At 52.5% G+C, this 13685-nt stretch overlaps 1 protein-coding gene across 1 annotated transcript in view; it reads left to right on the forward strand.

Annotated features, from left to right (window-relative positions):
• The window catches only part of NTN3 (netrin 3), a 90047-nt gene that overhangs the window by 31099 nt on the left and 45263 nt on the right, over nt 1-13685 (forward strand). The window contains exon 3 of the mRNA XM_084641435.1: nt 10332-10520. Coding sequence (XP_084497561.1) covers nt 10332-10520 — 189 coding nt within the window. The remainder of the gene's footprint in view (nt 1-10331; nt 10521-13685) is intronic.

The following is a 13685-nucleotide window of genomic DNA, read 5'->3' on the forward strand; positions in this document are numbered from 1 at the left end:
CTGGCCTGGGTCATAACTGCTGCTGACGGCTGCGAGGGGATGCTCTGGGAAAGGCTCAGGTCAGTTAAAAGAGCCCCCTTTGAGGTCTGTGCTGGGCCTGTCCATGTGACTGGAGATGACTGGGATCCAGGTGGTGGCAAGGAAGCAGGACTGAATGCAAGGGGAGGCTGAGTTTACCTGTGGAGCAGGGGCGGCCCCACCCCTTCTGACGGGAAGGAGGAGCCATGCTGTTTTGGAATGGACAGTAGCCACCGGCATAGGCCAAATGCAAATGACTGTGGTGCAGCATGTAGCATCACCAAGAGCTGCTCAGGTGGCGCTCAGCAGAGGGAGATGGTTACTAGCCAGCGGGGCACTGGCTAACGATGGCTGAACCTCAGACTGTTGGCACTGAGCCTCCACATGCTCAGCTGCTTTTCCAACCTCTTGCTCCTGCCAAACAGGGTTGAAAAATCTCCGAGAAGCAGCTTTCCTTGGGGGATTCTGACAGCGGGTTTGGTCCCCGTTGTTCCCAAAGTCACACAAAATTGGAAGAGCAGGGAAAAATGAGCCGGGCTTTGCCGAACCTCAGGGAGTCTGTGTGAATTTAGAGAGGTTTGTGGCAGTTCTTCTGGCGTGCTTGTATACAAACCTGCAGGGGACTGCAAGAATAGCTGGCGTGCTCGCATGAGACCAATGTAAGCTGCATAGTGCTCTCAGCCATGGCGGTAGACTTTTCTTCATAAGGCACAATGTATTTCTTTAGGGTGGGAGGTGAAGGGGGTGTTTGGGTCTAGATTCCCCCTCCCACAGGCTAGCAGTAGCAACCGTGCCTTGCAAGCATCCCGGCTGGGCAATCCTCCAGCAAAAGCAGGGGCGTAGTTCGAATCCATTGTGGGTTTGGCAGGACTGGCCATTCTAGGGTTTCGCTGAGACTGTTCCGTTAAATAATTATTCCCAGTGAATTCCCAGACTCAGGGAGCTCTCTCTCCTCTGCTCGCCAGCCTGGACTCCATCATCACCTGAGCGAGGGATCCCTCTACCCATCCCTCGCCAGCCTGAGCTCCATCATCCCCTGAGTGAGGGATCCCTCTACTCAATCCTCACCAGCCTGGGTTCCATCATGCCCCGAGCGAGGGATCATAAGAACATAAGAATGGCCATATTGGGTCAGACCAAAGGTTCATCCAGCCCAGTATCCTGTCTACCGACAGTGGCCAATACCAGGTGCCCCAGAGGGAGTGAACCTAACAGGTAGTGATCTAGTGATCTCTCTCCTGCCATCCATCTCCACCCTCTGACAAACAGAGGCTAGGGACACCATTCCTTACCCATCCTGGCTAATAGCCATTAATGGACTTAACCTCCATGAATTTATCTAGTTCTCTTTTAAACCCTGTTATAGTCCTAGCCTTCACAACCTCCTCAGGCAAGGAGTTCCACAGGTTGAATGTGTGCTGTGTGAAGAAGAACTTCCTTTTATTTGTTTTAAACCTGCTGCCCATTAATTTCATTTGGTGGCCCCTAGTTCTTATATTATGGGAACAAGTAAATAACTTTTTCTTATTCACTTTCTCCACACCACTCATGATTTTATATACCTCTATCATATCCCCCCTTAGTCTTCTCTTTTCCAAGCCAAAAAGTCCTAGTCTCTTTAATCTCTCCTCATATGGGACCTGTTCCAAACCCCTAATCATTTTAGTTGCCCTTCTCTGAACCTTTTCTAGTGTCAGTATATCTTTTTTGAGATAAGGAGACCACATCTGTATGCAGTCTTCAAGCTGTGGGCGTACCATGGATTTATATAAGGGCAATAAGATATTCTCTGTCTTCTTCTCTGTCCCTTTTTTAATGATTCCTAACATCCTGTTTGCTTTTTTGACGGGTGCTGCACACTGCGTGGATGTCTTCAGAGAACTATCCACAATGACTCTAAGATCTCTTTCATGATTAGTTGTAGCTAAATTAGCCCCATCATATTGTGTGTATAGTTGGGGTTATTTATTCCAATGTGCATTACTTTACATTTATCCACATTAAATTTCATTTGCCATTTTGTTGCCCAACCACTTAGTTTTGTGGGATCTTTTTGAAGTTCTTCACAGTCTGCTTTGGTCTTAACTATCTTGAGCAGTTTAGTATCATCTGCAAACTTTGCCACCTTACTGTTTACCCCTTTCTCCAGATCATTTATGAATAGGTTGAATAGGATTGGTCCTAGGTCTGACCGTTGGGGAACACCACTAGTTACCCCTCTCCATTCTGAACTTTTACCATTTATTCCTACCCATTGTTCCCTGCCTTTTAACCAGTTCTCAGTCCATGAAAGGATCTTCCCTCTTATCCCATGACAACTTAATTTATGTAAGAGCCTTTGGTGAGGGACCTTGTCAAAGGCTTTCTGGAAATCTAAGTATACTATGTCCACTGGATCCTCCTTGTCCACATGTTTGCTGACCCCTTCAAAGAACTCTAATAGATTAGTAAGACATGATCTCCCTTTACAGAAACCATGTTGACTTTTGCACAACAATTTATGTTCTTCTATGTGTCTGACAATTTTATTCTTTACTATTGTTTCAACTAATTTGCCCAGTACTGATATTAAATCCCTCTACCCATCTCTCGCCAGCCTGGACTCCATCATCCCATGAATCAGGGATCCCTGTACCCATTCCTCACCAGCCAGGGCTCCATCATCCCCTGAGTGAGGGATCCCTCAACCCATCCCTCGCCAGCCCGGGCTCCATCATCCTCTGGGTGAGGGATCCCTCTACGAATCCCTCATCAGCGTGGGCACCATCATCCCCTGAGCGAGGGATCCCTCTACCCATCCCTCACCAGCCTGGACTCCATCATCCCCTGAGTGAGGGATCCCTCTACCCATCCCTCGCCAGCCTGGACTCCATCGTCCCCTGAACGAGGGATCGCTCTACCCATCCCTCACCAGCCTGGGTCCCACATCCCCTGAGCGAGGGATCCCTCTACCCATCCCTCACCAGCCTGGACTCCATCATCTCGTGAGTCAGGGATCTCTCTACCCATCCATCACCAGCCCGGGCTCCATCATCCCCTGAGTGAGGGATCCCTCTACTCATCCCTCGCCAGCCTGGGCTCCATCATCCCCAGAGTGAGGGATCCCTCTACACATCCCTCGCCAGCCTGGACTCCATCATCCCCGAGTGAGGGATCCCTCTACCCATCCCTCGCCAGCCTGGGCTCCATCATCCTCTCTTCTTGCCCAGTTGTCCCCAGTGTCAGCTGCACGACCAGAAACACTTCACCTCCCACCCTTGTTGTTTGTGCTCACTTGTTGCCAGTCTGTACTGGAAGGAGAAGGCATCTCCTCGGGGAGAGCAGGAGGTGGCTGCTGTTAGTGATTGTCTCCCTGGGACTGCCCGGGCTACATTCCCTGCCATGGCACAGGGAGCAGCAGAGTGTTGGTGCAAAGGAGTTTCCAGCTAGATCAGGGAAGGCTAAAGTGTCCCCAAGACACTTGAAAGGAGGACAGAAGTTGCCCCATTGCAGAGGGTTTAAGTTGAATTAGGCTATTATTGCAAATGAGTTGATCATGGGATTGTTTATTTCATCCTGTGATTGTTTAATGGGGCGTACTGTCTAAGGAAGGAAGCAAGGCACCATGTAATTAGCTCCAAACTGTGCAATTAAATTCTTATTAATACCCAAACAGCAGGGAAGGTTCAAGCCTTTAATTAGTGATTAATGTGAGACAGACAGCTAGCTGCACCAGCCCAGCTCTTAGTCACAGCACACGTCCCAGGGAAGCTTGTTTGCTTAGCACTAGAAGATGTGGATGGCTGAGCCTGAGAACAGAAGGAGCGCGCTTTGCAAGCTTTGCCCCTCCTCTCTTCCCCAGTTGGATCCGTGCACCCCTGGCTAATGAGGCATTCCTGTCTCTTAGCACAACCACCGTCCTGTGGAACTCGGGTTCTCCAGATGGACCGCATGCCACCTTCAAACCTGGCCTCCCAAGCTGGATTTCCACTGGTCTCTAGGGGCCAGATTTATAACGCTGTTTAGGCGCCTATCTGTATCTTTAGGCACCTAAATACCTTTATGAATGTGGCCCTCTGCGCCTTGTCCTCGCCAGACACTCTTCCCTAGAATTTCGCACTGTGGCTAGCAGCTGTGCAACTCCACCAGCAGCATCAGAGGTTGAGGGAATAGAGTAGCCAAGGTGCTGGGCTGGCAGCTGCTCCCCATGGGTGAGATTGTCAGGTGCTCCTCATTGGTCTATCTCAGCTGCCACTGATGCTACAGAGCGTTTTCCCAGTGATGCCTGTGGGAAGAGCTCCAGGCCAACACTGTAACCCCACTTCGTGTCGCCTAATCCTGCGTGGTTCAAATACTCTTGCCCTGACTTCACTCGCTCTCCCAGGATTGCTACCATCGAAGCTGCACCAGTGACGAAGTGGTGGGGGACGAAGGGATGGAAGTAGAACGTTACCGTCTCTTTGTTCTAAGAGTACAAGCTAGTCATTTCCTGGGGGAGGAGTACCCTGGACAGATTCCAGGCCTATGGCACAGCCCAGGGAGCAGCTCTCCCCAAAGAACCCCTCCCAGGTGCCACAGGAGATCCATCGCAAGCCAGCAGGACAGGCGTGTGGGAGTCTGTTGGTCCTGAGCACTGGTAGTTGGGTTCAGTAAAGTCAATGGTTCTTTCCATTGCTATTGAGACCCCTGGTTCCCAGCATTCTGCATGGGACCTCTCGGGGTTGAGGCCGTGTCAGAAATGGGCTCAGGAGCTCCTGCAGGGCCAGGACTTGGCCAGTGGGATGCAGTTGGGGTGACAATCCGATCACTTGCTGGGCTACCTGGGCTGCTCCCCGGCACTTTTTTCTCCCTCCTTTGCAACAGGCCCCTCGCCAGTTACTCTCTCACTCATTAAACTGGAGGCAGAGAGCGAAATGGGACAAGACTGGCCAATTATTTACCTGACCTTTCCCCTCGTCTGTGCCACACTTCCACCCCAGCCCAGCCCCCATCCGCCTCCAGGGGAATACTGCAATGGGGCTTCCTTTTGCGAGGAGCAAGGTGGAAGTGGGGCACTTGCACTTGGCATTGCTGAACCAGCTGCAGCCCCACCACAGCTCAGATTTATAGTGTGAGCAACCGGCAGCGTGATGGGAGCTGCCCTCGGTTCGTAGCTGTAATGGTGAGCAGCGTCTCTAGCCCTCCATCACCGCCTGGGTTGGGTGGTTGTGATGTCCTATCCCTGCAAGGTCATACAAGGCCTGAAACCCTGCTTGGCCAGCGGTGGCAGAGCGTCAGTGGAGACGATGCCGCGTCAGGAAGCAATGGTGGGCTATGCAATCTCCCAGTTAGGCTGAAGATGGGGGGCAGCATTGCAGCTGCTCCCTGATTTCGTCTGGTCATCGCATGTGATGGGAGCCTCCTCCCAGAGCGTTCCTGGCTGGTTTGTTATGTTCACAAACCCTATTGTGGGGACATGTGGATGGCACGAGGGGATGGATTGCTTGTTCAACAGCAGTGCTGGACCTCAGCCTGAGTCAGATGTTCAGTTCAGAGAAGCCTCCAGAGCCTTCAGAGCCCAGTTCTCCTTTCATACTGATTTGCCACTGCTGCAACTTGCTGACTTCCACAGCGTCCCTCCCATTTACTGGCTTGACCCAAAACTCCTTGCAGTCAATGAGAGGCCTCCTGCTGACTGCAGCGGGCTTTGGATCAGGCCTGGACAACGGTGGGCGGGAGGAAGAGAAGAATCAGGCCCTTCTGAGGCTGAAGAATCAGGACCTGCACCTGTAGCCCCTGGGTGCAGTCTCATTAATGTTAATGGATTTCCTCCCCGCTTGCCAGAAACTGGGAGGTGCTGTGCACCCTCCTAACACCTATTGCTTAACTAGCTCTGTCCAGCCACAGAGCTCAGAGCACTTGGTAAAGGAGGCAAGGATCAGTGTCCCTATTTCTCAGACAAGATGCTGGGACTCACTGAGCAGCTGAGCCAGAAAAGAAGCAAGGTTTGCTGAGCCCCAATGCAGTGCCCTGTCTGCTAGGCCACAGGCCTAACCCTAGTCATCCTTGCCTCCAAGTGAGTTGGGAGCACTCAGTGCCCCGCAGAATCAAGACCGGTGTGGAAGTGCTGGAGGAAGGAGCCCTCACGTGGGACTAAGCCCCTGAGAGCCTCTTTCTCTTGAGAGTTCCATTAGGTTGGAATGCTATAAGAACAGCTTTGTTCCCTCTTCTGCCACTTCTCTCCTGGTCCAGGCCGGAAGGTGGAAATGCAAAAGCCCAGCAGATGCACAAAGGAAAAATCACAGCAGTATCTCCCACTCGCGTGATGTCATCACAAAGCTCACCATTTTCGATGCTTTTCTTAAAGCTCCAGCTCCTGAAGTCATGTGCTTATGTGAGAATCTCAGCTTTGGTTTAAAACAAAAGTAAGTTTCTGTCCCTCATGGTTGTGGAGCAAATATGAGCTCTCATGGCTCAAAACCAAAGAGGCAACTAAAAGAAACCCAAAAGGTAGGATTTTTAAACCAATCTCATGATTTTTGGGGGTGCTGACTTGTGATTTTTTAACATTTGGGAATGGCAAATACTGCAACCGGGGGCAGAAAAATGTCGCTGAGCTTTTTCCCACCTCCAGAAAGGCTCTTGGTGTACAGAGGTCTGGTTTGGGGAGAAGGCACAAGGTGGTTTGGAACCCCATTTCCCACCCCTACCATTCAACAGTGTCTCCCCACCTCTGAGGCTGGGCCTGAAAGCAGCAGACAGGGGAGAGGGGCCTTGACAATAGGCAGCAGGCAGCAGGCAGCTGTTTGACCTTGAGGAGTTAACCCTCCCCAGCTTTCTTCTGTCGGCTTCTGCAAAGGGTTGAAGCTGGGAGCTGATGGGGAGGGGGCTGGGAGAGGAAATTTCACACAATGACAAGCAGGCCCAGCAGTTAAATCTTGGGCTGACATGTTAATGAATTTCACAGTATGCCTGGAAAAACTCTCACCCAGCCTCAAGTTCCCAGAGAAGCGGGGGAGGGAGAGGGTGCTGGGCTTCGCCGAAGGAAATCTTGTTCCCATTATCTTTTTGCGAGAGTGTTAAACAGGAACTGGCAGCGCTTTTTCCTTTTTATCTCACACACGTGGATTTGGAATTCCCCCCCCCCTCCCCTTTGGGTTCCTGCGGCTAATAAAAAATAAAGGGTATGTGTGTGGTGTGGGGGGGGAGATCTGAAATAAAACGAGTTTAGCAGCTCTCTCCTCTGCTGCTTCTGGCTAGCAGATTGGAGACCAGGCCCTTCCTCTCCACCACAGCACCCTGGCCACAGCTGGCACTGTTCATGCTCCCTAATGGGCCTGGCACTGCACAACAACAGAAGGAGCTTTGCCGTTCCACCCCGCAACCCAGTGCAAAGCGGGTGGTCCTTTTAAAGGGCCAGACTGGGGGCTGTTGGGGAAGAGGGCTGTGGGGACAGGCCAGAAAACAACAAACATAACTCTCCTTGCACCTCAGGGGCCCAATTCTGCCCCCATGACAGTAATAGCACAACCTCTATTGCCTTTAATAGGGCAGAGCCTAAGGGAGTGGGGCGCTTCCGTGGCTTTTTTTCACACAAAAGGATCTTCTGGACTTGCGGTGACACAGATCTGGTAGCCTGGCGAGGATCGTGTGTGCAGCCCAGAATGAATCCCACCCTGCCTGTGCCCCCGGGAGAGGCAGGGGGGAAGGCTTACAGCTCATGGCCACGGGGCAGACAGGCTGGTCAGAAAGGTGGGGCATGCCTCCCAAAGTGAAAGCTACCAGGCAAGGCTGCGGTTAGGCAGTAAAACCTGGTCTCCATTCTCTGACACTGACATACTGGGTGGCCTTGGGTAAGTCACTTGGGAGTTAGGAGCCTAAATACCTTTGAGGCTCTGGGCTTTAGCCTCTCCGTGCCACAGTTTCCTCATCTCTAAAATGGGGATAATAATAATGACCTCCTGGGGAGTTATGAGTCTCAAGTAATCAGCAAGGAGCACCTAGCAATACAGGTCTGTGTGTAGCCTTCTGTAACAGGCAGGTTGGAGCCACGAGCCATGTGAGCAGGGGGCGCACAGGTGGCATGGCAAGTGGCTCAGTGCCAGGGCCCGGTTCTCCCAATCTTTCCCAGAAGCATACTGTGTGCTGCCACGGGGGGGCTGGGTGCGAAGCAGATTCAACCTTATGTTCCGGGTAGCTCTGTGCCAGGGGCAGCTGCCATCTGTTGGCAGCAAGGGGGGAGATGCCGTGGCAGCAGGATGGCAGGTGCTCAGCTGGCCTTTCCGCTGGGTGTCTCATTCTAACCATCCACTTTGCACTTGTCTATGATTTAAGGCAGAACTGGCCTCCCACCTTCCCCTTCCACATGCCCCAGGTCCTCAGCAGCGACCTCCCCAGCACCCAGCCCAACGGGGCACAGAGGATATTACACATCTGGAGAACACATGGAGGCAAGCTGCTCGTTCCCCTTCCCCGTCTCCTCAGCCATCCTGCCAGCAGCGAAGCCATAAGCCAGTCGATGGGCAATGAGACAATCACGGCTCCTCGGAGGGAACTACACTAGACAACAGGCGCTGGGCAGCTGTCTTCTTCTGAACCCTCCTCCCCTCTGCCTGCTGCATGGTCCTTTGTCTGCCAGCACCGCCCTGCCCTTCCCTAGCTCCTCAGAGGCCCTCTGGGTTGATTGTTTACTCCTCCCCTCTCCCTTCTCTCCTTCCCCCCTCCCCCCGCAGTGGAGACAAGTTCCTGTGGGGAGCCTGTTTATGGGGTGCGATAAAGGTCGGCACCTGCTCCTTCCACCCCATGGAGGGGACTTGGGCGAGATCTGGCAGCTGCCGGGGAGGGGTTCCTCCCTCTCTCTTCTCTCTGGCTTCAAGCTCCATTAGCCCAGGTTCTGCGCCTCATTGGAGAAAGGCGTGGGGGTGTGTGTGTGAAGGGTGAGGGGAGGCTGGGAAGAGTTAGCCTGGTATGAGGTGCTGGAGGTTTTGAGATTTTGGCTGGATCTCCAGGGTGGTGGTTGTTATTTGAATTGTGGTAACACCCTGGAGCCCTATTTGGACCAGGCTCCCTTGTACTAGGCACCGAACGAACGCAGGACACAAAGACAGTCCCTGCCTTGTATAAGAAGAAGTACACCAAACGCTCAGAGGAAAGTCTAAGGCAGTCTAGACCGGTGTAGCCTGCAGTGCCTCCTGCCCCTCAGCATGGGTGTTGCACCAACCTAGATGCCCTCCCGGCTCCCTGAGACCTCCTCTGTCCTTAGCCTCAGATCTTGATCCTGCTCCGGCTGAAGTCCATGGCAAAGCTCCCAATGACATTTGTGGTGCACACAGAGTCGCTCCCTCACCCCATACCACCCAGTGTGCCGCTTCCCTTCTCTTTTCCCGTCACTCCTGCGCTTGGCCCACTGTGCCTAAGCAAGTCTCAGCCGATGGAGCTCAGATACACTGGATGGAAGACCTGGAGCAACAAAAACAACTAAGGGGAGGGTAGATGAATATCTGGATACTCCCGGCTGTAATTTACACCTCCTGATTTCTAGGTGTGTAAATTACATTGATTTAGACTCCCTGACACTGTGGTGAGTGGGTATACAATACGTCCAGGGAGTCTGCGCATGACTTACAACACCTTACCTGCAATCCCCTCTGAGTGTGGATCTGTTCTCTGCAGCGATGGGCCAAAGCCAAAGGTTCAGTACCTCTCTCAGGTTTGCAAAATGGGAGGGAGGTCTCATGAGAACAGGCCTTTTCGTGGGAGTTCTGGCTTCTCCAGCTTCTGTTCACAGCTGTGGCCTGCAAGGGCACAAACAAGAGCAAAAGGAAAAATAGCATGTGAGTGCGAGTGAACTAGCAGAAGTTTCCGAATGTTTGTTTCCAAGTTAGGGGTGAAGGCTCAGGTTGATTTGATCTGAACTAGTTGTCCCAACCTTACTCACTGATCTGTAGCCAATCAACCTCCTACCATTCTGCTCCTGCCTGCACTGCACACACAGAATGCCTAGGAGGTGCAGTAGCCGTGCTTTGGGCTCTTTGGCCCATTCAGTCCTTGACCTCTCAGCTAACATTGACCCCACTTACCTCGCTGGGGGATTGCACCACCTGAGTACAAGAGCTTGAATCGGGCCTCCCTTTCGAGGCGTCTATGGACGTTCTGTGTTGGGTGGCTCACTCCGACCTCCTCTGGCTTAGTGCCTTGAGTTGAAATTTTGCTAGTGGCTCTGAGTCTGCATCCTGGCCAGGGCAATCCTCTGAGTGGGTCTGGCCCTGGGGTTGGAGGCTGCGTGAGGGGACTCTTCTCTGGTCCCTGAGCCCTTTTTTCACCTGCTCATCCTCTTCTCCCCCCTCCTCCTGCAGCCTGCAACTGTAACCTGCATGCCCGGCGCTGCCGCTTCAATATGGAGCTGTACAAACTCTCAGGCAGGAAGAGCGGAGGTGTCTGCCTCAACTGTCGCCACAACACAGCCGGCCGGCACTGCCATTACTGCAAAGAGGGGTTCTACCGGGACATGAGCAAATCCATCACCGACCGCAAGGCCTGCAAAGGTAAGGGGAGCTGTCAGCAAGGGGGATCCGCCCCCTTCGGCCTTCCTCTCCCCCTAGACCCCATCTCCCAGCCCTTTCCTCCTCTGTTGGCTGCACCATTGCCCTCTCTAAGGGGGCACACCTACTTTTCTCTACTTAATTCCTTCTGAATGCAGCTGTTTGTCCTATATAGCCCCGTAAGTCCTGCTGCCCCTGCCAGGTTCTAAACTCCACTCACCAGGGCAGTCATCTCCCTCTGGCTGCAGGCTGAGGTCCCTGCTGCTTTCCCAATGAGCTGATGGAGCATGAGGGAGAGCAGAAGGGAGACAAATAACAGGTTGGGCTTGTCTTCCTCCCACAGAGAATCCCAGCATTCTACTGATGGGAGTGTGTGAGTTTCAGCTGCCCAGGCAATAAGGATGGAATCCATCTGTCCATCAGCTTAGTCTGTCTTTCTGATGTCTAATGCACCCATCCTTCATCTCGAAGAGGCAATGCATAGACACACATAGATATCTAAAGCCTTGTCTATATTAGAAAACATGCACCAAGGTAACTAAATTCATTTAATATTGATCTAGTTACACCAGGGCAAACCGTTAATGTAGACGCACTTAAAAGGATGGAAATTACTTTCGACCTGATTTAGATTAATGCGGTCAATTATTACATTGGTTTAAATGCAACTGGAACTGATTTGGGTGTGTCTATTGTAGGGGGTTGCACTGGTGTAACTAGATCCACTTTAGTTCCCCTGGTGCAAGTTTTCTAATGTAGATTGACTTCTAGGACCTGGTGCTTGAGGGGGGCTGTGCCCCACAGCTCCTGTTAACTGCAATTGGAGTGCTCAGCACCACTGAAAATTGGATCAGATCTGCACTGGATTCTGCCCACTGTTGGACTTATCCTCTCCCTGGTTTTTGCTCTGCCTTAGGCAGATCCTTACAGCCAGCTGTTCTCATTCAACCCCCCCTCACAGCACACTTCCTCTGTGATGCAGCATGACCACAGTCTTCCCAAGGAAAGGAGCGCTTCAGATAACAGAGCAAGTGACAGTTGGCATCACCTAGGCCATCGCTGGGAAAGCTATTTACCTGGGATGAAATACTGCCCCCTCTGATGTCAACACAAGTTTGGCCATTGACTTCAATGGAGCCAGGATTTCTCCCCTGGACTGTGTCTAACGGAGATTGTCAGTTTCTTCAAGAAGGGAGTGGGGCTGCCTTGCTGGCATCAAGAAGACATCTTATCTGCACAAGCCGGAGAGGCTGCTGGGAACACACAGGCCTTGTCTTGTCTTTCTTTTCTACTCTGGAACACTCTTCCACCCACCACAGTGCGAGACAGTGGCCAGTATGCACTTGGCAGCTGGCTTTAGGGATCTCTCAGCTTCTGGTCATGCCGGTGGGAGCCTTTCCATTGGCTTGTTTGGGGCTGGGTTGGGCCCAGGGAACGGGTGGGTAAAATAAGTCTCTCTTTACTCCAACAAGTTTGTGCACCAATCTAGAACCAACCTCTCCTTCCCCCTGACAAGAACGGATCCTTTTTGAGGTCTGAGAAAACAGGCCGCTCATTATGGTTCATATTGGTCCTCTGCCACCCTCCTTACGGGTTCTGGAAGCAGACACGCCCACATAAAGAGCCACAAACCAGGCTGGTCGCTCAGGATCTCAAGCCTGGTTTCCCATATGCAAGAGGTGCAGCATATTTAGAAAAGCTTTGGATAGGCATCGAAGCCAGCACAGCTCCAGCGGTCTGAGGTTCACCCTACACAAACTAGTAGTTCCCAGGCTGGAGAGAGGGAGCTGGGAGAAGCCAGTTCACCACCTCAAAGGACTCCAATCTGGGTGGTTGGGAGCTTCTCTTCTTCTCCAACCTTGATGCCTGTGTCAGACTGTGGTGGGTGACCATCCATACTGGGAGGGACTTCAGCCCTGACCCAGTCACATGGTGGGAGCATGCTGATGGGCCAGGCAGCCTTGGAGAGGGGATGCAGTGGATCGTTCTTCTTGTGGGTGTTGCAGAGTCGAAGGAGTGCCAGACCACAAAACGTTGCTTTTGCGTAGGCCTTACACATAAACAGTGACTGCTAAAGATTTTGGGGAGGAGGGGGCAGTTTTGCAGCAGTAGGATAGGTTTAGAACGTTGACATTTGGCCCCTGTTCTTTGGCAGATTAGAACAATTTGAAGGTAGGGAGCTAAGCATGTTGCTTTGTGCTGGGCAAGTTGGTAGCCTCTTCATCAGCCCTAGTGCATGACGTACACAAATCCCACCCCGCCTTCGGGGAGCGGCGCGAATGCGGATGCGAGGAGGAGGAGGGAAAAGTCCCCGTTTTAACGAGCGTCTCATACAGTGAAAAGCAGCAGTGGCAGAGGCGCGACTGCGTCTGGCGCTGGTACAGACAGCTGAGACCTGCCTTGCCGCCAGGGCATCAGGAACTGAGAACAAATCGTTTTTAATAAGTGGAGCCTCTGAGTTGGCAGGCCCCCCATGCGTGTGTGCCTCACCTCGGCAACCAGCTCTCCCGTGGCTGGGGGATTTTACATTTGCTTCAGACACCATTGGCCTTTCGGTGACTCGGCTTGGAAATGCTCCCCCCCCCGCCCCCCAGCTCGATGTGGGAGCCAAGTGGGGTGTGGTTTATGTCGAGCACCTTGTGCCAGAAGTGAGCTGAGTGTCCTACTGTGGCAAAGGGAGGGAACGTGGCTCGTCGGAGCAGGAGCAGTGCTCCAGTGGCTTGTGGTGCACCCCCACCCTGTGATGCTGCCAAGGGGAAATTTTCTTCCTCTGGGAGTCCTGCAAGGGACAGAGAGCTCTGCAGAACAGCTGAGTGGCTAACCCTGGTCTGATGCTCCCAGGCCATCAATGCCCCACTATCCCAAGAGATGTGGTGTTGCCCAAGCCGGCTGCAGAATCAGGCTGTAGCTCTGAATCCAAGCATGGGGCTGAAGGTGCAGGAGACTTGTCACTCTTTGCATCCGATGAAGTGAGCTGTAGCTCATGAAAGCTCATGCTCTAATAAATTGGGTAGTCTCTAAGGTGCCACAAGTCCTCCTTTTCTTTCTTTGGGGGTGGGTCTCAGTACCCACTTGGGATGACACCTTTTGTAAAATGGGAACCCCTATGTCTGCTTTGTGGGGGATGGGAAATATCCCCTTCTGCTGCGCCATTCTCCATTTCCCTCC

Source organism: Lepidochelys olivacea (assembly GCF_965140295.1).
Source record: "Lepidochelys olivacea isolate rLepOli2 genome assembly, chromosome: 10".
Lineage (NCBI taxonomy): Eukaryota > Metazoa > Chordata > Testudines > Cheloniidae > Lepidochelys > Lepidochelys olivacea.